The sequence below is a fragment of the Pneumocystis murina genome, assembly GCF_000349005.2.
Source record: "Pneumocystis murina B123 chromosome Unknown supercont1.2, whole genome shotgun sequence".
NCBI classification, from domain to species: Eukaryota; Fungi; Ascomycota; class Pneumocystomycetes; order Pneumocystales; family Pneumocystaceae; genus Pneumocystis; species Pneumocystis murina.
This window is the reverse complement of record NW_017802360.1, coordinates 19,662-45,933: the sequence shown is the minus strand read 5'-3', so window position 1 is coordinate 45,933 and position 26,272 is coordinate 19,662. Positions and strand designations below refer to the sequence as shown.

Genomic DNA, 26,272 nt, shown 5'->3' with positions numbered 1-26,272 from the left:
CATAAGAGCTATCAAAGGTTTATTGCTTTAAAAAACAAAATCATCGAAAATATAAAGACTAATCGATATCGACCGGTAATTGTACTTAACCATTTTTTTCGGATGAAAAAACCTTTTTTTATTTCATACAAGCCTTACCATTGCACTTTTTTTTTGAATTTACATTATGCTTTTCAACAATCAATTCGTTCTTATACATCTGCATCTGAATTTAAACCGAGTACGTTTTTTAGAACAACTTCACCTATTCTTTTAGAGAATCAAGAATTAAACAATACTCGTCATGTTCTTGAGAAAGCTTTAAAGTCACATAAAAAAAACGAATTGCTCATTAAATGTAAAAACTTAATATAAAAAATTGAAACTTATTTATACAGGCACAGAATTTGATGCAACTGGTATTTTTTAAAAGAAAAGACTAAAATATTAATAGATTAAGGCTGCGTAAAGGTTGTATCAGGTGAATTTAAAAAAACAGATCTTTGTCTTAAGGTAAGATGTTAAAAAATTGTGCGAAAAGTGAAAATGTGTGAAAAAAAAGCTAGAAAAGAAATTATATTAGAGTTAAATATATACTAAAACGAGTGTTTAGCATGGATTGTTGCCTCGTGATCTGAGAAAGATCGATACAGGTATTCAATCACTTATACCATCTATTTTAGTACGCAAAAACTCTATTCTTATTAATTTGTTACATATTCGAGCACTTCTTAAAGCAGATGCTGTACTATTATTTAACGCATATGGGAGCACGGATACACATACGCAGAGCGTATTTATGTATGATTTAGAAGGTAAACTTCGTCAAGGAAATAAAGCAGCAGGTGGATTACCGTATGAATTTAGGTGGAGAAAAATTTATAAAGAAAAATACAAGTTGACTATAAACAGAGCACTAGAAGCGATTCTTATTAGTGTTTCTACAGCATTGGATGAAGAAATGAAATTTTTGAATTCTTTGGTAAAAGATGTGTTATTAAGACTTGAAGAAGATGTCCATCATCAGCATATTAGAAATTTACTTACATATTCAAAAAAAGTAACAGCTTTTGAACAAAAGGTAACCTTAATACGAAATGCACTAAATGAGATTTTGGATCAAGGTATTATATTTAGTTATATTTTTTTCCACCTAACGTTAAAGATGAGGATTTAGCGGCTATGTATCTTACAGAAAAACATCAAGGAAAAATACGTCCGCTTGATCAACATGATGAAATAGAACTACTTCTTGAATCATATTTGAAACAGACAGATGAAATTGTTCAATCTGTAAATAATTTAGTTTCTAATATTAAAAATACTGAAGAAATCGTAAATATTATTCTTGATACAAACCGAAATACATTGATGCAGATGGAGTTAAAGGTTTAAATAGTTTTTTAATGTTTCTAATTCTTATTATTTATAAAAGATATCCATATTAACACTTGCTACTAGTTCGGGTGCTATTATTACTGGATTATTAGGTATGAATTTAAAAAATTTCATGGAACATTGGCCATACGCATTTGCTATAATATCTTCTCTTGCTCTTGCTATAGCTACAATCGTTGGAACTCTTGGTTTAAAAAAAATTAAAAAAATTCAAAGACTTTCTTTATGGGGAAAAGAACAAAAGTTTATTAAATATAGACGATAGCATATCAGATTTACATTTTATCACCATATTAAACCTACATGTTATATGAATAATGATTAAATATATTTGCATAATATAAATAAAATAATCTATAAATACCAATATCTATTTCAAAAAATAGTTTTATTAAAAAATGAATAAACAGCCTTTCCTGATTCTTGACCAATTAAATCGATTATTTGTTTTTCTTCAAGATTACTTAAATCACAAATATTATCAACGTTATATATAATGTTTTTATAATTTTTCAAAGTTATTTTAGGAATAGACAAAAGAAAATCCTTAAACATTAACATTATAATTTTTAAGTTCTAAACATACTTGAGGGCCCTGATTAAGAATTGTATTATCTTCGCTATCTCTTAACCCTAATGACACAGCTTTAACAAGTTCTGGCTCATCTCGATTTTTCTAATGCAAAATATTAGTTAAACTCAAGTATAAAATAAATATAGACCTTCAATTCAAGGAAAATCTCGCAAGTAGCATAAGAACTAGAAGACCAAATAATTCTTAAATTTGGAAATGCTATAGTTAAAAGTACAAGTTTTGATTGAAGACTATTAATATTAATATTACTTGTAAGATCATTAGGATTCTTTAAAATATTCCAGTTAATACGTATATATATTTATTAAAATCCTTACATTTAAGTTAAATGATTTATTTTGACTAAATTCAATAAGAAGTATAAAAGTAGAATAATATTGTTGCATCATTTCACATTGATGATACAATCTTCCATTATTTAAGGAACTAATTAAATCCTTTATCGTTTTCCTTTCAACACATAATGAAGATGACAAAATGTAATCACCAACTGTTAATTGGCATGGAATAATATTCACATGATAATTATATAACAAAGATGGCAACGGATTTCTAAATTCACGGATATCTACAATTATCTAATTTCATTAGAACGATATAAATAGATACATACATACTCTTGATGATTCTGCATTAGCCATAGATTTAACCCCTCCTTCAATTCGTGCATTAACAGGTTTTGGAAGTAAGGGTTCAGAATTACTATTATTTTTTTCCTCTGTTAATAATATAGCCATGTTCTAGCACTTTTTAGGTTAAATATAATAAATGTATATAAACATACTCCTTTTTCTTTAACAAGCTTAGCAAACGAATCCTTTTCTCTTCTAACAGTAGCCAAATATTTTTGCTCTTCCACAGAATTTCCATAATACATAAAATATACACGCAAAAGCTCATTTTTATAAATGGAATGATACAACTAATTTTTTAATATTTAAAAAACAATAAAATAAAAAATACCTCAATTCTTCTTATAATAACGGTATCTGGCTCATATAAAATTATAAACCTAGGTTTAAGTTCCTTAAGTATAATATCGTCCATATCATCATTATAAGGTAATATAACTATTAAATCATTTAAATCTAAAATCTCAAAACAATTGTCTTCATCATCAAAAGAATAATTATCAGAACTTATAGTCTCATTTTGGGGAATAGTTAGAGTATCTATGCTATATAAAAAGAATTATTTAAATTCTATAAAAAATAAACTTACACTTCATTATGATTAAAGTCATCCTTTAAAGAAATATGAGAATAATTTATACAAGTATTCGATGAAGCATACGAACCACCTCGCATACGCCTTCTTTTACTAACTAATTGACGCGAGTGATGAGTCCTACGATTTTTATCAGAGGTAGCTATAGAACTTAAATTTAACTCAATATTAATATTATACATTATTTACCACTTATATATTCATCGTTGTTATTATTTAAATCAAATTTTACATTTGAAAAATTCTGTTTCCACATTAAATATTCTTTGAATCTTGTTTTTAAAAAAGGACAACTAATTTTATCTGAATCATCATCATTGTCATCGGGAAAAACATTATTGCTATCAAAGCCCTCGAGATATCCTTGAATCTGACTACATGCATGCTCACTTTTACACATTATAAGAACAGCGCAGTTATTGTTTTCTGCATAAAGGATTAGTCTTAATTAAATATAAAAATCTAACTTACTATGTAATTCGGGATTTAAATTTATTTCTATTTCTATTTCGTGCATTACCTGTTTTAAAACAAACCATTTAGGTTGATTTTCTAAAACAGGCAATATAGAACTACACGATTCTTGTGCATATATATTCTCTGATGTACTTCTTTTATAAACGCGTTCTCTAGCAAATTTAAATATTATATTTGCTGAATCTAGAAGAAGCCATGGAGAGCGCTCTTGTTTCATGTCTTCTGATGAAGATTCTGCTATTAATATTATTTCCAGAATTTTATAAAAAGATACACAGTCATATGATAAAAGATAACTGCTACATTAAAAAAAAAGAAAAAAATAAAAATTTTCTTACTATAACATACGTCTTAATGTTGTCAAATCAGATACAAGTTGCTTAGTTTTTCTACTAATACGATGCCAATATAAATCCAATTGACGACGAATCACTCGATCAAAATTTTTGTGTAACGCATTATCTATATTCCAATCTTCAATATCAATTTTATCAGAGTTAGCACTTTTAAGCTCGGAAATACAAATTTCCATGCATTCAAGTATTGCTTGCTGGATATTTTTCATTGCTTCTGTCATAGGTACTTCTAGCTCTATAACATCGACTTTTTTAGATTCCAGAGATTCTGCAACTAAAACGTGAAATCTTTATAAAACATAAAAAACAAATATAATCATCATAAATAAAATACCTTGGCCATAAAAAACACTTTTTCAAAAAAAAAGCCTTCATAATATCTGATAATGTAGAAAATCCTGTAGAAAACGCTTCAGGATTATCAGAAAAAGCTTTAATATAACCTATTTTGTTTCTCTTCCGAAATATCCTTAAAATAAATGCTTCCAAAGATGTTTCGTTAGCTCTAACCAACATAAATCAAAACGTTATTTATTCAATCAACTACTTTTCTGCATTCAACGCTACAATTCCAGATATCTTATTAGGATCAAGAATACCCGTCAATAAATCTACTACCAAAATCCTAGAAGTCACACTAAAAATACCTCCACTATCATACATAATTTCACTGATCTAATCTCACATATTTTTCCTTACAAAACAATGTTTACAAACCGTTTATCCGGTGATCCAGTTTCATTATTTATAATTTTAAATTCTTTTCTTAACACTTCTTTATCCAATGTCGCTAATTCATCAACCATTTCCTTAAGAAATTCTTCTTGCCTTCCATTCGCCCCAATAACTAAAGTTAGAGTCCTTGGAAGATTACATGTATGAAGAAAATTTGCAACAATATTTAATAATCCTAATCCTCTTGCAAGAATAACAAGACCGTCTTCCTTATAAATTTCTTGGATTAATACTTGTTGATAATTTAAAGCTAATGAAAGATGAGTAGATAATGGTGGTGAACCTCTTTTTTTTTGGTTCATTCTATTTTTTTTTTACAAAATAAATTTTAAACCTTCAACTTATCTAAAATTCTAAAACATCTATATAAACCAATTAACCAATAAGTACTTTTTTCTCATATAATTGTCACTCTTTATGTATATATATTTTAACAATGCTTATTAATCCCACTTTTTAAAGGTTTTTTATAGTATAAAAATATAGGGAATTAAGATATTTTTTATATTTTTTTATTCAAGTCTATAAAAATTGTTTTAAAATATTAAAAAAAAAATAAATCTATAGCTTAAATTAGTCTAAAAAATTATATTAAACATAAAGATATTTAATCAATATTTTTATTCAAAAATAAGTAACAATGCCTTTAACTGCATTGTAATAATTTAATGCTTTAATTATTAGTAGTAATTAGGATTTTATTTAATTTTTTTTATATAGTTTTAATTCATTTCATGTTTAATCTATCATAGACAAGATTTACTTTTAAAGTTAGAAAATTATTTAAATTAACCCTAGGATTTTTATGAAGCAATAAATTTTATAGTAAATTACTAAAATACGATGTTAATGGATTGTGGATCTATGACATTTAATATTGATATGAAAACCCCATTATTTATAAAAGAATGGGTTCCTAAAAACAATATACAATATTTTTTTACATTAATCTTTATTATTATAATAAGTATTTTTTATAGAGCAATTTCAACTTATAAATTACAATGGAAATGCAAACAAAAAATAGTCTGTATGAATTGCTCTAAATTAAAAGAAATAGATATTTATTATCGACCAGAAATTATGAGGAGTGAAAATAATAAATATCTGCAAACTATGCCATCATTTCGATTATCGGTTGACTTTTATTGGGCATTTTTACAATTTGTTACATATTTTTTTTCATATCTTTTAATGATTCTCGTAATGTCTATGAATATTGGATATTTTTTTGCAGTATTGGTTGGTATTTTTATTGGAGAAGTTGTATTTTCTCGATATAATTATGCATTTATTAGACCATGTGAAATACCTTAATTAAGGATATTTTATTCATTATAACCACTTGTATCTGTATGTATAATAATCTCAATCATTTGTTTTATCTTTTAATATTAGTATCAATAAAAAAAGTATCTATAATTAATATTATTTCTATCATATTTCAATATTAATTATATAAAATTAAAAAATTAAATCTTGTTTTATTAAAATACACAATATCTGTATTCTAGAATCTTAAAATATTTTTATTTCTTTAGTATTTATTCTAAATAAAATGTCTATAAAATAAAATATTAGTCCAATTTAATATTAATGCAATATCCATCCTTATAATATAAAATATATTTCTTTTAAAGGATTGATTATGAAATATAAAATTGAACATTTAAAAAAAATATTTTTAAAGTTCAAATCTTAATATCAAATTTATTGTCTTTATTAATATTGAGATATCCATTTCTTTAGAATTATGCATATAGATTTAATAAAACAATTTTACCCTTTTTAATAAATTTAATAATAAATACTTCAGTTTCCAAAATTATAAAAAATTTTAGTATAAAAAAGACGAATAATCACAAAGATAATTATGAATGATATCTTAATGTAAAGAATTTCAGGTAAGTATAAACATAAATAATATCTGAGCCATTGAAATTCCAAAAAGAAAATATATTCTCTTACGTCTTTGAGACAAACTCATTGTAGCATTTAAAGAAATATTTGATTCAGGAAGAACAATGTATCTTAATGAGCGCAACTATATTATAATATCAATTAAAAAATGATATTCATAATACTAATTTGAAGATACCAAAAAGAAAGCAATTGAAATAAACGTATAAAAAAAAACAGAATAAGTTAATATTAAATTATGAAATATGCTTGATAGCATGATAACAATTATTCTAGATTAAATTAGTTAATATTTTACTTACTACTATATATTTTCGATTACCCAATAAATTTATATCCACTGTATGCTACAAGATCAAGAAGCTGAGTTTGGTTATAAATGCTTAAGATATAACATCCAAATTTGATCGCCAAAATTTCAAAAGTAACAACTATCAATGCCATTAATGCCGTTGTACCCAATAATTCTGGATGAAAATCTCCTTTAAAACCTGCCAATAAAGACGACAATAAAACATATGTAACAAATGCCATAACTATTTAAAAAAGTATTAACTTTTTAAAAAAACTTAATTGATTAAATACCCGGAATATACATATCGGGTGAATTAATATCCTCCCTCGGTGACCTATATCCTTCTACAACCGCCTCATTCACTTCTGAATGTCGAGTAAGACGACTCCAACACTTTTTTCCATAAAACATATTAGATAATTTGATTTTTAATTGATTTTTTAAAAAATAAAAACCTTGTGCCTCCATGGAAAAAGAACTACGCTTATTTTACTGATTACATAATAATTCGAAACATTAAAATAATAACGAAGCATATCCATTGATATAAAACGACCCACCTAAAAAATTGATCCATAATTAAATTTATTACTTTAAACTTATTTCTAAAGTCTTACATTCCGTTCCACATATTCTTGGCCTGCCATAACAGCACTTCGACCCACTTGAAGTCCCATTTGTGCTGCTGCATGATTAACTCCCAAATAACTAGTATATGTATTTTGTTGTGTTTGAGGGTTTTGTTTTCCAGGAACTGGCGACGAACGAGAAGTGGAAAAATAAGCCGGTTGAGGCGCATACATTACGAAAGGTTTACGATCTTTATCTTCTTGATGTCCATACATTTTATAAATGAAGCATAACAAAAGTTAATATATGGAAAAAAATTCCGATAAATTCCTAACAATTTTACTTATAAATGTGTCAAAATAATATGAATAATGATACTTAAAATAGTAAGACTATTTTTTTATTGAATTTATAGGGAATCAATGAGTTTTTTTTAATAATCCTCACCGATGACTGTTTGCGTGTCCGCTTTTTTTTTTCAAAACTGCTTCTAAAGTTTCGAGTTTTTTGCCTTATAAAGCTACCTAATTTTATGGCTACAATAACCCTTCTTAATGCCAAAAAATAAAGGAAAGGTGAGTTGTTTGATTAACGCAGTGTATGCGTTATATATTACGTTTACGGATATATTTGTTGATTAGGGTGGAAAGAATCGACGCCGAGGCAAGAATGAAAACGAGGCGGAAAAACGCGAACTTATCTTTAAAGAAGATGGTCAAGAATATGCACAAGTTACTAAAATGCTTGGGAACGGGCGTTTGGAAGCAATGTGTTTTGATGGAGAAAAACGACTTGCGCATATTCGTGGAAAACTTCGCAAGAAAGTTTGGATTAATACAGGAGATATTATATTATTATCTCTTCGAGAATATCAGGACAAAAAGGGGGATGTTATTTTAAAATATACAGCAGATGAAGCACGTGATCTTAAGAATTATGGAGAGTTACCGGAAAACAGTAAGTTTATGTTATATTTCTATAAATATTGATTAACATTTTATACAGCAAAAATTAATGAGACAGATATATTTGGAGGAGAAGGGGAGGAAGAATGCAATTTTGAGTTTGATAATGTAGATATCGATGATATCTAAGACTATTTTTTTTATCGTTTGATTAAACATATTTTTGTATTAAAATAAAATTTAACTTTTTCAAGTAGAATTTCATATAAAAGTTTGACTTGATAAATAATATATAGATACAAATGTATAGATTATTGATATCGATTATATAATAATTTTTTAAATATCTTTATAAAATTTATTATATTGATATCATGTATACAAGTTGTTAAAATTGATCCATAGTATTTTTGGAAATCACTTATATTTTATAATGTTAATACAATCTACTTATATAAAAAGGTAAATTATTAATATTTATTTATTTTCAGAAAAATAATTAAAAAAAGAATATTAGATGCAAAAATCTTTTTTTAAAGTTTATAAAATGCTTATATAAAGTTCATATTTAATGAAAAAATGCTACATTTTTTTATTCAAATGAATCTTTAAATATATATTTAAAAAAATAGAATTCTTTAAGAAAATTAATAAATTAAGGAAATTATGCATATAAATGAAATAATAAAGCTAAGCTCAAAAGGATTGGCGACACGTTTTTAAGCCTGATTATCAAAATTCTTTAAAAATAATAATTTACTATTCCAAATAAAAAATGTAAAAATTTCCTTAAAGAGGAATAGGTTTTCTTTCTTTTGGATAATTTATTTATACCATTATGTAAGCGTAACATATTTATTAACGAATTATAAAATTAGAGATATATATTATTTCAGTTTGATTTATACAATTCTTTTTTTAATAGTTCGTTCTTTAACACAAAATGTATGTCTTATAAAAATATAACCTTCTCTTTTTGCAAATAATATTTTAGGATTATTTGTTTTTATATATAATCTATATTGAATTTGAAAAGTTCTTTTTTGTTATTATTTTAATATACGGAATTTTCAATATAATTTAAAATTAACACGGTAGCACTATAGCTCAAAACTTTATCCTTATAACAATTCTTGATCTATCAATCTTACATCACTCTTTAGGAGATTTGATAAAATAAGATATTGAATATATTAAAAATATTTAGCATTCGAAATGTCAAATTCTTCTATTAACAGAAAAAAATTGTTTTATCTTTAAATAGATATATTTTTTCCAATGGTCATAGATTTATATTATATTTGGAAAATAGGTTTTTCAATGGCTTATTATTAATGCAATTTTTAATGTTATTTTTTATTTAGTTATTTAAAAATAAAATTTTTTTAAAATAAAACTAATACCTTTTAAAAAACATCTCACTTTATTTTTAAAAAATAATTATTTTTTAAAAAAAAACATAATATTGTTTCATTAAAATCTTTATAAAATGTCAGAAAAATATATATAGAAGAATAAAAATTAAAGTATTCATTATAATTCATACCTGAAGGAGACTGCTTAGCTATTTGGAAGGGCTGAGAGGGTCATCTCAGAGAACTAGGGGAAAGTTCAGGGGCAGTTCCTCCTTCAAGGACTGGATGTCCTAACATGACATTCCTTGGCAGTCTATGATTTCCTTATCTCCTGGTTAAGCAGAGTACAGAACATCAGATGACGATCACAAAGAGGTTATAAATATTTAAGTAGGCTGATAAGTTTCCTCATTAAGTGGAATGTGCTCTCTGGATGGATTCTTAGAAAAGATGTTGTCATACATGCATTGAATTTGTTAAATGCCTTTTGTTTAATTTTAATTATGCTGTGTCATGCATCATGTATAAAAGTCAAACTGTTCTTAGTAAAGTTCACTACTTGTCACCAGAGCAGTAGTCCGTCTGTTTCTTCACGGCGTCTTCGTGAGCTGGTCTCCGTCACATACCTATATTTTCTTTAACTTATAAGTCAATAGATTTATTTTTCAGAAAAGAGCTCAAATTCTTATTGAAGTTCAATTTATCTTTTTATAGATCATAAATTAATAAGTAAAAATTTGCTAAACATGATAGAAAATATCTTATTTACAAATTCCAAAAATATGAGATTCTATTAAAAGAATTATTTCTTTTTCTTTTTTTTTCTTATTAAAATTGGATATAAATTTTATTGATAATTTAATGATTATTAGTAAAATTATTTAAAATAAGTATATTTATGAAAATGTCTAATATGAATAAAACAAAGCAAATACTATAAACAATAAAAGTTTAAATTTATTAAATAAATTATCCAAAAAAATATATACAAAATTGTATTAATATAAATATTACAATAAGATTGATAAGAATCACATATAAATTTAAAGTCTATTTATACAAATAAAACAATTTAAGTTAAATAAATTAATGTAATTTATGACAAAAATGTGAAACGTCATAATAAATATATAATATATATTATAAAATAAGTTCTATTGATATTTCTTTATAAATGGATTTAGTATATATAAATCAAAATATAATAATTTTCAAATATCTTTTAATAATAGATTCCGAATTTAAATATAACCAAATCTACAGGACTATTCTCTCAAAGAAATGCATTGCATTTTATACATTATATTTTTATTACGAATAATTCATAATATATACAATAAATAGAATCTATCAGACTAAGTATAATAAAAAAGTAATCACAAAATTCCCTTTTAAGAAACAATTATTTAAAATATATGTTTTTCTACTAGATAAAATTAAAGATTGGAAAGTCATAATTTATTTTTAAATTATTTTAAAAACTATCAAGTGAAATTATTAATTCAAATTTAATGAAATAAAGCTTTACCAAAAAGATAAAAAACTAAGACAATAAAAAAAATTTAAGAGAAAAATTAAACAAAAATGTTTTAATATATAAAAACACATAAAAAGGTTATCAACAAACTAATGACAAAGTTGATAGATATTCAATATTAACCAGGTATAAAAGTAAACTTATACAAAATCAATAAAAAACAATAAATACAACACCAGTATAATTCAAAAATGTCACAAAAACCTTTTGCCTATTTAAACCCTGTGTTTTAAAAAATAAAATCATAACAAAAATAAATCAGTTTTAACAATACAAGATGCTTTTGTTCAATCTTTATCTGCAAAAGCTGTTGTAATGACTATTTATCAACTCGAATATGTACGTCACCCATATGATGAGGCAAATGTCCTCCCATGGGCACAAGATGAGGCAAATGATGTTGGGGTGGAGGCGGCTGAGCCAGCATACGCCCAGGTTGCATATATGGAGGTTGTTGCTATTTAAAATTAAATATATGCATTATCCATATAATCATTTTATAATAAATACATACCATATACTGCTGATAAACAGCAGCTTGGTCCGGATTAAAATAAAGTGCTCTCATTGAAGGTGGAGGTGGAGGATAAGATTGAAGATTTGCACCAATAGCTGTCGGTCCATTGATAATATTAGGTTCCGCTTCATCCTGAATTCCAGTCCCTGAATCTTGTGCATTTAAACATGCTTGTATTAAATTTTTACCCTCAGCTTTCGTTACCAAGGGTTGAAGTTTAGGTGTTGTAAAGGTATAAACAAGACCTGTCTCTGATACAACAAGCAATAAAACTTGTGTTCCCGTAAGAACTGATAATTCATATGCCTAAAATATCCCGTTTTAATCTAAATTTATTTTATCTTTCCTTATTTTTCTTTACCTTTTTCATAATCCCGGCTTTTCGTTTCGAAAATGTAATATGGCGACGACTCTTATCCTCAATGAACTTTATTTCAATTTTACGTCCTATAAACCCATTATATTAGTATTATTTCTTAATCTATTCATAATCATTTGTGCCAAAAAAGGCACAAATCTTTCAAAAAAAATACGTACGCTCACGATTCACTTTATCTTCATCATCCTCTTCCGTTCGTGCACGTTTTCCCTCTTCTTCGACTGATCCTCCTAACAGTTCCCCATCTTCCACGCCTCGTTTTTGCGTCATAACGATTCTGATTACTTCGTTGCCTCTTTTTATCGAATCGACGTTGGCCTTTTTACAATCCTGTTACTTGGCTTTTCCCTTTCGGTATTACTTTATACTCGAATTTTTTTCCTTTCCCGATCAGAATAGGTTAAGAAAAGTTTCAGGGTTAGGGTAAAAACACAGGATAGGTTCTTAGTAACAAAGATGTGTTCGGAAACAGGGTTATGAATAGATTATAATCAGGGTATATTAATGATGAGGGTTAGGTTAATGAATAATGTCAAGAGAAATAGGTCAGGGTTAAGATGAGGGTTATATGAAGAGTGAAGGGAGGAGTTAGGTATGCATATTATATAGTAATATAGAAAAAAATTCAAAATATTTGAACATTTTATAGCTAAAAATCTCAAATTGCAATCGACATAATTGCATTTACAATATCGCCATTATTTTCTTTTAATGCTTTAATTGCTTGAGAACGAGATACTTTGGTTTGATCCATTACTAACTCGATATCTTTTGACTGCAATCCAGTTTCATCTAAATCAATAACTTCTTCAATAGAAGAAGCCTCTTTACTATTTGCAGTTGTACAAGATATAATAGATTCTTTTGTGTTTTGAATAGTACTATGTGCCAATTGTTGTGCAGCATTTAGCTGTTCCTGAGAACTAATATCTTCGATTTTAACTTGTCCAAATACAATATATGTATTAGAATTTGGATGTTTATATACTTCTGGATTGCAGATTAAGATTAAAATCTATTAATAATAAGTAAGTTATATTGAATTAAAATAATCAAATCTACATTTTTTGGGCGAGAAAGAGTAACACGAACAACACCGGAAACTTGCTTAAGTCCATGTTTTAAAATTTGCTTACGTGCTTTCGCTTCTAAGCGAGAAAAAACTTGAGTATTTGAATCCACAGTCATATCATTAGTTTTAGTATCTGGTGATGATGACAATGAAGAAGATGATGTATCATTTTCAATCTCCACATTTTTTCTATGAGTATTATGGTTTTTTGCCCTGACCATCTATAAAATTAATGATTAATAAATACAAAAAAATAAGAGAAATAATTTTTTCATTCTATTGAAAAAAGAACATATCGTCTTGTGTGCATAAACAAAAAAATATGATTTATATTTCTTTTTACTAAACATTAACATACCTTTTACAATTATCAAAGAAATCGTTAAAAAAAATTATAAAATATTAAAATATAAATAGTAGAAACTAATATATTTAAATAATTCAAAATATCTTACAAATCAAAGAATAAATATATTCTGTAATATTTGCGTCTTTATAAAAATCTTCAAATAAAAATATTAAAATTAAATAATTTTATTTTTCTATTAAAAACATGCAAGTTTTTACATTTCAATTAATAAAAATGCTTTATAACTAACAAATAGATCTCAAGGTTTTTAAATAAATTTAATAAATTCATGTCAAATATTTCAATCTATATTTTAAATTTACAATAAAAATATTATAAATTATAAATTATTTTATTATTTTTTCTTATCATAAATAATACAAGATCATTTGTAATAAAATTTAACAACATTTAACATATAAATAACCCTTACATCTATATAATTTTATTTTTATATTTAAAAAATTTACATATATATCATTATCATCATTCTCAAATTATAAGTTATTATCATTAAGACTTAAATTTAATAATAAATCCTATGCAATATAAAAATAAAACAGTTATTTTATTAATATATTTTATAGATTATTTTTCAAAAATTCTAAGCGTTAACATATCTATTGATCTTTCTACATTTTAAATCAATTTAACGTTAAAAATTCGAATTTTTCAAGTTAACTCTAAAGAAATAAAATGGCACTTTCAGATGAACAAGCAAACGCAGAAATGCAAAGATTAATTAACTTCATAAAAATTGAAGCTATGGAAAAAGCCCGGGAAATTCATATTAAAGTATGTTTATTTTTTTAAAAATAAAACATAAAAGTTATCTTTAGTCAAATGAAGAATTTGCTATTGAAAAGGCTAGGATTGTGTCTAGTGAAACAGCTAAAATTGATGAGTTTTATAAACAAAAAATGAAAAATGCATTCATAGCTCAGCAAATATTAAAATCAAATATTATTAATACATCGAGATTAAGATTATTAAAAGAAAAAGAAGATATTTTGAATGAAGTCTTTGAAGAGGTTAAGGGAATACTTTTTAAACTATCAGAAGATGAAGAACGTTATCAAGAACTTTTAAAAGTTCTTATTTTACAAGTTATAAAACTATTCATCTAAATAAACATCTAAGATGGTTAGGGATTTTTGCAGTTAATGGAAACAAATGTTATAGTTCGTGGTCGTGCATCAGATCATGCATTAATTCACAAGGTAATTGATGATACTATTGAGACTTTCAAAAACAAAACACATATGGAGTTGAATGTAACTATTGACGAAGAATGTCTTCCATCTGATGGGTTTATATATATATATATATATTATCATATTATTTATATTTTATTAGATATGGAGGGATCATTATTTTTAAAGCGGATAAAAATATTTTAGTTAACAATACGTTTGATGAAAGATTAGAATTATTAAAAAAAGATACGCTGCCCATTATTCGACTGACACTATTTGGGTGAAAACTTTTTAATATTTTTTTATAGATTCTTAGTAAATCTGAAACTCATAAATTTTAAGATTAAAAAAGATATTTTAGATAATGTAATTGTTTAATTTGTCCTAGCTTTTGCACTATTTGTACATTTTCGCTATATATATATATATATGTCCTTAGTTTATAATTTCAAATTATTTTCTATTTTTCTAGTCTAATGTTCTAGTTTAAGACAATTATATTTTATTAAAATGATATTCAAGAGTGGACTGATGCATTTTCGAGAAATCTCCATAAGTATGAGGAGTTAGTCTTAATAATAACTTCTGAATTTTAGCCTTAGCCTAAAAAATTAGAATTATTTTTATATTACGTATCTGATACCTCTGTTTTAATAATAAAAGCAGTTCTACAATCCGAAATTTTTTCATATATATGTTTCAATAATTTACATATTTTTTTGATCTCCTGATTATCCTGATATGAAGGTTGAAAAAATATATAATCCAGCATGTATATAGCAATACATAATTCAAAATAATCAGTATCAGAATCAATTGGAAAAAATGGCCGTGACATTTGTATATGATCAAAAATCTTTGAAAAGGGAAAAATATACTAATGCATATGTATTAGAAAATAATAAACAGAAGAAAAAAACAAACGCTGCGAGGAAAATTGTCAGGAGGAACATCAATATTCAGTAACATCGAAAATGCTAATCCAAATCGTAATATTCTTCCATAAACATGCCCAATAGGTAACGATTGCAGAATAGATAATCTCATAAATGAATTTTTTGTAATATTATAAGCAATATTAAACATTTCCAGTGCCTTTAAGTAGAAATTAATAGAGAAATAACATAAACATTAAACTTATACCATGGTTTGAAATTCTGTACTTGATATAGTATTAAAAAGTTGTAAAAAACATAGATATAAAGAAGATCCCAAATGAAATAAACAATTGTCATCCATATAAAGTTTAAGTATAATCGAAAAAATAAATAAAATAGATTGATGTTTTTTTATACGATTATGCCTATAATTTAACACAGGTATTGTAAAAAAATAAAGTTAAATAAAAGGATTAAAAAACATACAATAATGCAGTCCTCAAAAGGTCTAACACCAGTTTAAGATTAATTATTTTAGAATGATAATTTCGATCTATATTATCTAAAAATAATTTAATAATATTTTTAGATATAAAAACATACAGTTAGTGTTTTCTATATTTATAGGATTAATAGATGATTTAGTATTTATTGCCTCATCTACTGCTCCAAGAAGTAAAAAAATTCGTCTAATTTGAAATTCAGATAAAACATGCATTTGTTGTGGTGAACTCTAAAAACATTAATAAAAATAAAAATACATACACAAAAACGGACATATATTTTCGAAAGAATAGAAAAATACCCATAAAGCATCATTTCATTTTTTTCTAATGAAACTAGATCAATTAGTATATAAATATGATATCGATTAAAGCAATACTATTGTCTAACAACCATTGTACAAATTTCATTGAAAATTTCTTACCAGAATCTACTATATCCAAAAAATATCCAGTAATCAGAAGAAATGGAAATCGTTCTTTTTCTTTTTTGATTAATATTAGTTTTAATAAATAATAATGAGTACCAAATGTTAAGATATCCATTTGCAATTCAAAATCTTCAATTGATATATCTTCTTGCACGATTTTTTCTATATCATTACCAAAAAAAGACCAACAAAATTGTTTTCTAAAAATATTGATATCGTCAAGAACAGCTTGAAGTTCCAGCCCCTTTTTTTTCCCTATTACCATTTCAATTCTAGAACTAATATGAGAAGAACAATCTTCTAAATGTGTCTTCTCATTATTAAGCAACTTTTCTAGACGATTAAATGATTCATATCTTTTTTTTCTATTTTCTTGATCTTTTAAAAGAGTTTCAAGAGAAAATTGATAATTAGAACTAGTCGATTCAAGAGTTTCCTCTCTATAAAAAATAAAAACGATATAAAATAGACAAGAAATTCAAATTACTGATTTTTTTGATTATTTAACTTTTCAAAATCATACTTAATTGTTAATTTATTTTTTAAGTCAGAAATTTCTAGTATAAAAATTTATCTATATAAATCAAATAATATATTAACTAATACCTTTATCATTGTCTAAAAAATCTTTTTTTTCAGGAAATTCGGAAAGTTTTGATGTAGAACAGTTTTTTAATTGAAAAAAATCAGTTATTATTGTACTACTTTAAATTAATTTTATAAAAAAAAATCAATAATACTTTTTAGTTTTTTTATTTTTTGTAAAATTTTTATCATTTAATGACATATTACTAACAATTATAATTTTTAAATTTTATAATTCATTTTTAATTATCATTAAATTACAAAACTGATATAATTTAAAATTTTATTTATTTATAAATAATTTCTTAAAAATTTAAATAAAAATAATTTAAAATATAATAATCATACTTTTTATAAATTTGTTAATAAAAGTCTTTAAATTATGATTCCTAAAAATATTCAAAAAATAAGAAGTTTGTAAAATTTAGTTATTTAGTCGATATAAATATAATTCTAGTTATTAAAATATTTTTCAATACTATTATTAACTATATCATCAATTTTAAACCAAGGTATTGAAAATCCACAATTGCTATTGTTGGTATTATAATTAGCTCTTTATAATGATCAAAACTAATAAAAATGTATGATAATTAAGACTATTTCTTATGTTTAAAATTTGTTATTATAAGAGAATATTATAAAAATAGATCTTTGATTTTAATTATTAAACTTTTTTTCTTTACATCACAAATCACTTTTTTTTTATTATATATATATATAAATGCTTTTAATCATATTTTAATATTAAAGCTATCAATTAAAAAGACTGAAAAATGATAATTGAGATTCGTTAGATATTAAATATGAAACTATCATATTGTATTCGAATTAGGGAAATTATGAAATTTAAATTTATTTATCAATATTCGAGTACAAGAGTTGTTTCCATTTATATTTTCAGAACAAATAGATTACAAACTTAGAAATGTTAATAATATTATAAAAAGTGAACCAATTTATAAAAAAATGTCTGAAAAAAAAACAGATCTAAATATTTATTAATTTCAATATATTTTTTCAACGTAAATTATAGATAAATTTTAAACTTAGAAAAATAGCAACTATTGTTGAAAACCCAAAATTATAAGTGGATAAGTAGTTTATTTCACCTAAAATATTGAATTCTATTCTAAAAAAGCAAAAATAAACTAATTTTCATATTTAATATTCTAATTAATATAAAAAATACTCATATTTGTAAAGGAATAGTATTTTAATACTTTAATAAAAAAGTTAAAAATATAAATAAATGTAGCTCCGATGAAATTATAATAATTATCTATATAGTTTTAGATGTATATTATTCCGAGAATCTCCTGTCAAAAAATAGCAAAGAATATTAAAATAATGTAAAAATTCTATCTAGAAAACAAATAAATATTTTTGTTAAAATTGAAAAATCGCAATTAATTAGAAAGTTAAGCATTATAATCTATTAGTATAAAGAGAAAATAATTCATTATTATATTTAAATAATTTACTTAATATAAAAAATATATATAAAAACCCATATTTATATATTTTCAATTGTCTAATTTTCAAATCTAGTAATTTAATTTTAAATACATGCAACAATATTAAAAAACATTATTTAAAGTCATTTAAAAATGTAAAATGTAACGAAAACTTGATAAAAATATACATGACTATAAATTATTTATTTTATAAAGTGTATAAGTTATCCAAAATTCCTGTTATTTCCAATCCTTTTATAAATATTTTCTATAATTTGATGTTTTTCAAAGCTAAACATTTATAGTAAATAAATATTTAATTTTAAATCAGACACTAAATCTTTTATTAGCGTATACACTTTATAAAATTGCAATTAAAATATATTCAAATCATTATAATAAACTTTTTCATATATAATTTATATATATATTAGTTTATATAAAAGAATAGTATTTATTTTTTTCTAAACCCATTCTAATTATTAATAAAACTGTTTATACTCTAAATTAATCTAATATTTTATCTAAACGCTTAGTAACGTTTCAAGCGAAACCAATTTGATCATATTTATACACTATAACTAAATGCCATACATCCAAAGTATTTGTATATGCATATATTGCAACAATACATTCATTATTGTTATTATCAATACCATATAAAAATAAATTATCGTTTTCATCATATTAATATCGTATATAGTTTATAATTTCTATAAATAACCCAACATTAAAACTGTAACAAGCAGATAAATGGGAGAAAAGATCTAAGAAAACATCACTGCGTAATATGTTATAATATGCTATAATATATTTTATAATTATATTTTTATAATTTTATCCGTAACGTTGGTATCGATCGGATTCCATTAATAAAATCACCTTATGAACTTGTGTTTAAGCAAAAGGGCCTTAGAAAAGGACAAAGAATTTCCTGTTTTTTTCGCGTAAAATACTTTATTTATAAGGATATATATTTTCATATTGAATTATTGAATCTTTTTTGACCTAAAAGTTATATTTTTGAATCATAAAAGTCTTTAAAAATTTGTTAATGAAGTAAAACCGGGAAATTTCAAAGAAAAAGAAGTAGTATCAGAAAGAAAAGGTATTTCTTTTTAAAAAGATATATATACAAGGAATTAAATAGTTTTTTATAGCTAAAAAATAGAAGATAAAATTTAATAAGAGATCATTCTATTAAAAACGATATTTCAAAATTATAAAATATATGTGTGAATTATATTTCATCCTCGCGTTTTTTTTTTAACAATTTATTAGATTTTACCAAAATAGGTATCATTGACTGTTAACATAAAGTTATAAACGGTTTCTACTAAGTCAGTTTTATTGCATTTTTATAAAAAAAATATTATTGCTTGAAAAGGATATTAATAAAGTATTCTAATAAATTTTGAATCCTTTCATTATGATTACTATGCTTTGGTCAGCATTACATAATTTCAAAAACAAATCATCAAAATCAATTTTAAAACATTTAGATTCAGGTTTACGAAATAATTTTTCTACAAATCAAGTTAATAATATTGCGGAAAATGAGCAAACCTTTAAAACCCGAAGAATATTTGTAAATCTTTCATTAACGGAAGATATGCAAGATGAATATGGGTTACCTATAGAATCATATCCAAGAAATAAGATTCGAACTGCAAAATATACCCCTCTTTCTTTTATTCCAAAAAACCTTTTTTATCAGTTTCATAATGTTGCTAACATTTATTTTTTTATTATTGTTATCTTACAGGTATTTTTTATAATATTTGATTCCTGAAATTTAATTAGCGTATAGAATTTTTCAATTTTTGGTACAAAAAATCCAGGATTATCAGTTGTTCCCCTTATTGTTATTATTGTAGTTACTGCTATTAAGGATGGTATTGAAGATTGGAGAAGAACAGTGCTTGATAATGAGTTAAACAACACGAGAACCTATATGTTGCATAACTGGCATAATAATAATGTTGTTGATGAAAATATTTCATTATGGCGTCGACTAAAAAAAGCAACAAGTAGAATTATACGTATAATTATGGCAAGAAGAAAAGGCATTAAAGAGGATCCTTTATCACTTGACTATATGAGCTCTTATAGGATTAGTGCAGAAAGTAGAAGGAGAAGTGTTGAAAGTCGAAGATTAAGTTGCGAAAAAAATCTGGATCCATATTCTATGATGCAATTACCTTCGTTAGATTGTAAATTATCTAGCGAATTTATGAATGCAAGAAGAAATATTGAAATTGCATCAAAGCAAGAGACCGGTACAATACTTGATCATTATAAACAAACCCCTGGAAAGGCATGTTTTAAGCAAACTTTTTGGAAAAATATAAGAGTCGGGGATTTTGTTAGACTTAGAGGGGATGATTTAATTCCTGCAGATATTTTAATTCTTGCAACAAGTGAACCTGATGGCGCATGTTATGTAGAAACAAAAAACTTAGATGGTGAAACAAATCTAAAATTACGACATGCTTTAAGATGTGGATACGAAATAAAAACTGCAGCGGATTGTGAAAAAGCAACGTTTATTATAGAAAGCGAAAATCCAAATTCTAATTTGTATAAATATAATGCAATTATTCGTTGGACACAATTTGTCGATGAGAATTTAGAGGAACAAAAGGGATTTTCTGAGCAGGCTTCTATACATAATACTCTTTTCCGTGGATGCCAGCTCAAAAATACAAAATGGGTAATTGGTGTTGTTATTTTTACAGGAGAAGAAACGAAAATTATGCTGAATGCAGGTGCTACACCTAGTAAACGAAGTAAAATTGCTAAAAATTTAAATTGGACAGTAATTTTCCTACCAATGATCTATATTATATATATTAATTTTTTTTAGATCATGGTTAATTTCATAATTCTTTTTTGTATGTGCTTTATATCGGGTGTTATGTCAGGAACATCATGGAAAAATAAAGGAACTTCTGCAAGATTTTTTGAATTTGGCTCATTAGGCGGGAAACCGCTATTAGATAGCATCATTGCGTTTGTTACATGTCTTATTCTTTTTCAGAATCTAGTTCCTATTTCATTATATATTTCTATTGAAATTGTAAAGACTGCTCAGGCGTTTTTTATTTATTCAGATGTTGAAATGTATTATGATAAAATCGATTATCCATGTACTCCAAAAAATTGGAATATTTCCGACGATTTGGGGCAAATAAAATACATCTTTTCTGATAAAACAGGTACACTTACTCAAAATATTATGGAATTTAAAAAATGTACTATAAATGGAGTATCTTATGGAGATACGTATACTAAAATATCCTCTGAAATGCAAAAGCAAGGAATGAGTGCTAATGAGGCCGATATAAAAGCTAAAGCATCTATTTTTAATAAAAAAATTGCTATGATATCTAATTTACGAAAAATTAATAATAACCCATATTTAGATGAATCTAAATTGACATTTATATCTACTGACTTTGTAAGTGATTTGAAAACTTCAGATATAGAAGGCCAGGCAATTGCATGCCATAATTTTATGCTTGCATTGTCTCTCTGTCATTCTGTTATTGCTGAAGTAATACCAGACACAAAACATAGACTAGAATATAAGGCTCAATCACCTGATGAGGCTACACTTGTTGCAACTGCTAGGGATATGGGTTATGTTATGACTGCTCGGCGCAAAACCTCAATTAATTTAAATATTCATGGAAAGGAAGAAATATATAAAATTCTTAATATTCTTGAATTTAGTTCTTTCAGAAAACGTATGAGCATTATCGTTCGTGCTCCAAATAATGAAATATATTTGTTTTGTAAAGGTGCAGATAGCACGGTTCTTCCCTTAACAAATGATTCTAAACTTAAAAATAAAACTACAAGTGATCTTAAAGAATTCGCTAAGGAAGGTTTCCGCACTCTTGTTGTAGCAAGACGAAAATTATCAGAACAAGAGTATGCTTCTTGGAATAAACAGTATGTTGTTGCTTCATCAGCAATCGAGGATCGCGAAGAAAAAATAGATCAAACATTCGGGGAAATAGAATGTAATTTGGAGCTACTTGGAGGGACAGCTATTGAAGATAAACTACAAGATGGAGTCCCTGAAACTATTTCACTTTTGGCTGAAGCGGGTATAAAAATATGGATTCTTACTGGTGACAAAGTAGAAACTGCAATTAATATTGGCTTTTCATGTAATCTGCTTTCCAATAATATGGAAATATTGACGTTAGCATCTGGGCATTATGAAACTGAGAAAATTGATCAAATTATTCAAAAATACCTAAAAAAATATATTAATTTTAATGAAACTGATAGAAAAAATACTTTTACAGAAGATTATAATCATTTATCTTTGGCCTACGCTCTTGTAATAGATGGCGATACTCTTAAAATACTTCTAGAAAAACATCTCAAAGACAAATTTTTGCTACTATGTACACAATGTAAAGCAGTTTTGTGTTGTAGAGTGAGCCCATCACAAAAAGCTGCCGTTGTTTCTATAATTAAAAAGGGTTTGAATGTTATGACATTATCTATTGGAGATGGTTATAAAAACTGAATTATAAAAAATTACTCATTTTTTCCAGGTGCTAATGATGTTGCTATGATTCAAGAAGCGCATGTAGGTGTTGGAATTGCTGGAGAAGAAGGGCGTCAAGCTGTTATGTCTGCTGATTATGCAATTGGTCAATTTAGATTTTTAAGTAAATTGCTATTAGTTCATGGAAGATGGTCCTATCGCCGTCTTAGTGGGATGATTGCTAATTTTTTCTATAAGGTTTGTTTGATTAAGAGAATATTTTTTTATATTCATGAATTTAGAATATTGTATGGACCTTTTCTTTATTTTGGTATCAGATTTATAATAATTTTAATGGCGGTTACTTATTTGATTATACGTATTTTTCCCTTTTTGAGTTTTCATATTATACTAATCTCTAAGATATATTTTGCTTTATAATTTAGCCTTTACTTCTTTAATAATCATTTTAATGGGCGCATTTGATCAAGATGTTGATGCAGAAATATCTATGAAAGTACCACAGTTATATAGGCGTGGAATATTACAATTAGATTGGTCAATGAAGCGATTTTGGTAACTAAACAAATGACAACTGTGTTATTTTACTAATTTTTTCCAGGATTTATATTTTAAATGGCTTTTATCAATCAATTGTATGTTTTTATTTTCCTTATTTTTTATTTTACAAAGGAACTTTTGTTACTTTAACTGGTATTAATTTGAATGGAATAGAGGATATAGGAGTTTTTATTGCGGCACCAGTAATTATGGTAGTAAATATAACTTTTTTAATGAACCAACAACAGTGGGACTGGTTATTTATGTTAATATGGATATTTTCCGTTTTTTTGTTCTGGTAGCATTTTAAATTTTTTATTAGATTTATTAATTTATATAGGTTATGGACTATAATATATTCGCAATTTACTATTACTCTTGAGTTTTATAAAATTGCTGAACATGTATTAAGCACTCCAAGTTTTTGGATAGTGTTTCTCTTAACTATTGCTGTTTCAATATTTCCACAATTTACTATAAAATCAGTTCAGAAAATATTCTATCCAGATGATATTGATATTATTAGAGAACAACGACATTTAAATATGTTTGAAATAAAAGATACTACAGATTCCAACGATATTTCTATAAATTTCGATCAATATACAGAAAAAACAATGGAACAATACTCAGAAAAGAAATTGGAATAATATATAGAGAAAAATTCAAACTTACATAAATTGGATCATAAAATTATGTTTTTTTAATCTTCTAAAAATGTTAACATTTTTATTACTAACAAACATTAAATAGAAACACTGCACATATAATAATTATAAATTTATCGAACTGCTGGATAATTTTTTAATACAATAACATTAATTTCAATTTTAAGCTGTTTATTGCGAAGTATAGTTTTAATTTTCTATATCTTTTAGCATCTTAAACTTTTTGGTTTATTAACCTATTTAGCATTTAAGATTTAATAAAATGGCATAATGTTTCATCGGTTTTCAAGTCAATCGTTTGTTATTAAAATTAACAAAGGCATTGATTTTAATGAAAATTTAATATCTTAACAAATCTTATAATTTGAAAAATATATCCATATATATTTTTTTAAAAATTATTTATTGTATCTAGATTATATTAGGAGTTGTTTTTGATTTTATTAATAAATTATTAAAATCAACTAAATAATTAAAACTCAGAGATCTTGGCGATAATTAGTATATTATCATTTATAATCATAAATAATTATATCATCATTTTTCCAATTTGAATAAATTATATATATGACTTACCTAAAAATATTTAAATATTGAACTTTTCTAAAATTAATTAATAAATTTTAATTAAATTTCAATTAAAGCTATTTCAGAAAAAAAACAATTTCATGTATATGAAAATTCTTATAAGACCAGGCGAAGTCTTGAATATGCTCATTTATCAAACGCAAATTACTTAACATCATTTATAAACTTCTTCTAATTATCAACACATACTTTATTTTGAAAATAAACGTTTCAAAATCTTAAGATTTGGTTTTTGAAAGTATCATTTTTATAATATTCAGTATAAGTAATTTTTTAAAAAAATACGGATTTACATTGAAATTTTTTTAAAAAAAATAACACATAATTAAAATAAGTTTTCTATGTCATACATGAATAATATTGAAATTATTTAAAAGAGGGAAATTACAACAAACTTTAACTAAATAGTTTTGGAAATCTTGCAAATATTTCTACTTTCAATGTAAAATTGATTATTATTTCAAAAAGATTTCATATTTCTCTTAATAAAAAACATTACTTTTATTCAAATATATTTTTATATATAATTTGTTGAATTTTTTTAAACGAATTTACAAAAATTTTTCATAAATTTTTTTAATATAAAATATTTAAGTTATAAAAAATTAAGTATAAATTTTAAAAAAATAACTATACCAAACAATTATTCAATGTTCAAGAAGAATTGGATCTTTTTTTTGCTAATAGAATAATATTCAAAAAATGATTATATTTATTTTATACTAAATGGCTTTTTAAAAATGTCAACATTTTTTAGTTTATACTTTCTATAAAAAATGTTAAGAATCATATAAATAGAAATTTTTAAAATAAGTTAGCTGTAATAAAAACATTTCAAAAAACCTAATGGATTAATAAGAACCTAATTATTATATAAATTGTATTAAAAATACTGAGCTTAACAATTTGATAAAAACTTTTAACTCTTATGAATATTTTAACAGAAAACTTATACAATAATTAATAAATAATGATACAACACTTAATATTTTACATGGATTAATATAATTTATAATCCATTTAAATATATAAATATACATATTTTCCTGGGATTTCTACAATATTTCAAATAATTATAAAAGTATATATATAAAATATATAAAATAATTATAAATATCGCAAAAATATCAAATATTACATTATATTATTATTTAGTTACATATACAGCTCCTTATATATTACAAATTCTAAGTTATCTAATTTTTATACATTAATTGATTTTTTTATGAGAA

The 26,272-nt window shown here is 24.6% G+C and overlaps 10 protein-coding genes across 10 annotated transcripts; 5 read left to right on the top strand and 5 right to left on the bottom strand.

The window, feature by feature from the left end:
* Positions 1–102: 102 nt before the first annotated feature.
* On the top strand, positions 103–1,642 carry PNEG_00581 (hypothetical protein; the record flags this gene model as incomplete). Its single annotated transcript, XM_007874285.1, has 7 exons — positions 103–337; positions 378–398; positions 440–492; positions 593–846; positions 892–1,103; positions 1,145–1,368; positions 1,415–1,642. The coding sequence occupies 7 exons, from the start codon at positions 103–105 to the stop codon at positions 1,640–1,642; spliced, it is 1,227 nt and encodes a 408-aa protein (XP_007872476.1).
* A 110-nt stretch (positions 1,643–1,752) lies between these two features.
* On the bottom strand, positions 1,753–5,069 carry PNEG_00580 (hypothetical protein; the record flags this gene model as incomplete). Its single annotated transcript, XM_007874284.1, has 14 exons — positions 1,753–1,923; positions 1,964–2,053; positions 2,100–2,240; positions 2,290–2,550; positions 2,590–2,712; positions 2,757–2,894; positions 2,936–3,149; positions 3,194–3,341; positions 3,389–3,625; positions 3,671–3,972; positions 4,015–4,320; positions 4,367–4,537; positions 4,580–4,702; positions 4,750–5,069. The coding sequence occupies 14 exons, from the start codon at positions 5,067–5,069 to the stop codon at positions 1,753–1,755; spliced, it is 2,745 nt and encodes a 914-aa protein (XP_007872475.1).
* A 518-nt stretch (positions 5,070–5,587) lies between these two features.
* Positions 5,588–6,139, top strand: PNEG_00579 (hypothetical protein). The gene has a single exon (XM_007874283.1). It carries the CDS (start codon positions 5,611–5,613, stop codon positions 6,082–6,084), a length of 474 nt encoding a protein of 157 aa, XP_007872474.1. The 5' UTR covers positions 5,588–5,610; the 3' UTR covers positions 6,085–6,139.
* A 528-nt stretch (positions 6,140–6,667) lies between these two features.
* On the bottom strand, positions 6,668–7,827 carry PNEG_00578 (hypothetical protein; the record flags this gene model as incomplete). The annotated part of the gene is made up of 6 exons (XM_019757725.1): positions 6,668–6,811; positions 6,866–6,959; positions 7,010–7,223; positions 7,273–7,375; positions 7,438–7,542; positions 7,600–7,827. The coding sequence occupies 6 exons, from the start codon at positions 7,825–7,827 to the stop codon at positions 6,668–6,670; spliced, it is 888 nt and encodes a 295-aa protein (XP_019613313.1).
* Positions 7,828–8,087: 260 nt separating this feature from the next.
* PNEG_00577 (eukaryotic translation initiation factor 1A) lies at positions 8,088–8,646 on the top strand (the record flags this gene model as incomplete). The annotated part of the gene is made up of 3 exons (XM_007874281.1): positions 8,088–8,127; positions 8,194–8,509; positions 8,558–8,646. The coding sequence occupies exons 1-3, from the start codon at positions 8,107–8,109 to the stop codon at positions 8,644–8,646; spliced, it is 426 nt and encodes a 141-aa protein (XP_007872472.1). The 5' UTR covers positions 8,088–8,106.
* Positions 8,647–11,578: 2,932 nt separating this feature from the next.
* On the bottom strand, positions 11,579–12,561 carry PNEG_00576 (hypothetical protein). Its single transcript, XM_007874280.1, has 4 exons — positions 12,404–12,561; positions 12,228–12,313; positions 11,864–12,172; positions 11,579–11,806 (listed from the first exon to the last, which is right to left on the bottom strand). Exons 1-4 carry the CDS (start codon positions 12,513–12,515, stop codon positions 11,669–11,671), a joined length of 645 nt encoding a protein of 214 aa, XP_007872471.1. The 5' UTR covers positions 12,516–12,561; the 3' UTR covers positions 11,579–11,668.
* Positions 12,562–12,840: 279 nt separating this feature from the next.
* Positions 12,841–13,538, bottom strand: PNEG_00575 (hypothetical protein; the record flags this gene model as incomplete). The annotated part of the gene is made up of 2 exons (XM_007874279.1): positions 12,841–13,260; positions 13,308–13,538. 2 exons carry the CDS (start codon positions 13,536–13,538, stop codon positions 12,904–12,906), a joined length of 588 nt encoding a protein of 195 aa, XP_007872470.1. The 3' UTR covers positions 12,841–12,903.
* An 824-nt stretch (positions 13,539–14,362) lies between these two features.
* On the top strand, positions 14,363–15,146 carry PNEG_00574 (hypothetical protein; the record flags this gene model as incomplete). The annotated part of the gene is made up of 4 exons (XM_007874278.1): positions 14,363–14,461; positions 14,506–14,772; positions 14,815–14,975; positions 15,023–15,146. 4 exons carry the CDS (start codon positions 14,363–14,365, stop codon positions 15,144–15,146), a joined length of 651 nt encoding a protein of 216 aa, XP_007872469.1.
* Positions 15,147–15,357: 211 nt separating this feature from the next.
* PNEG_00573 (hypothetical protein) lies at positions 15,358–17,536 on the bottom strand (the record flags this gene model as incomplete). Its single annotated transcript, XM_007874277.1, has 12 exons — positions 17,415–17,536; positions 17,281–17,375; positions 17,162–17,231; positions 16,771–17,114; positions 16,624–16,728; positions 16,518–16,579; positions 16,344–16,473; positions 16,227–16,302; positions 16,006–16,165; positions 15,787–15,957; positions 15,506–15,739; positions 15,358–15,465 (listed from the first exon to the last, which is right to left on the bottom strand). The coding sequence occupies exons 1-12, from the start codon at positions 17,459–17,461 to the stop codon at positions 15,358–15,360; spliced, it is 1,602 nt and encodes a 533-aa protein (XP_007872468.1). The 5' UTR covers positions 17,462–17,536.
* Positions 17,537–20,145: 2,609 nt separating this feature from the next.
* Positions 20,146–24,525, top strand: PNEG_00572 (hypothetical protein; the record flags this gene model as incomplete). The annotated part of the gene is made up of 8 exons (XM_007874276.1): positions 20,146–20,481; positions 20,527–21,534; positions 21,583–23,248; positions 23,291–23,481; positions 23,526–23,602; positions 23,647–23,799; positions 23,846–24,082; positions 24,125–24,525. 8 exons carry the CDS (start codon positions 20,146–20,148, stop codon positions 24,432–24,434), a joined length of 3,978 nt encoding a protein of 1,325 aa, XP_007872467.1. The 3' UTR covers positions 24,435–24,525.
* Positions 24,526–26,272: the final 1,747 nt, after the last annotated feature.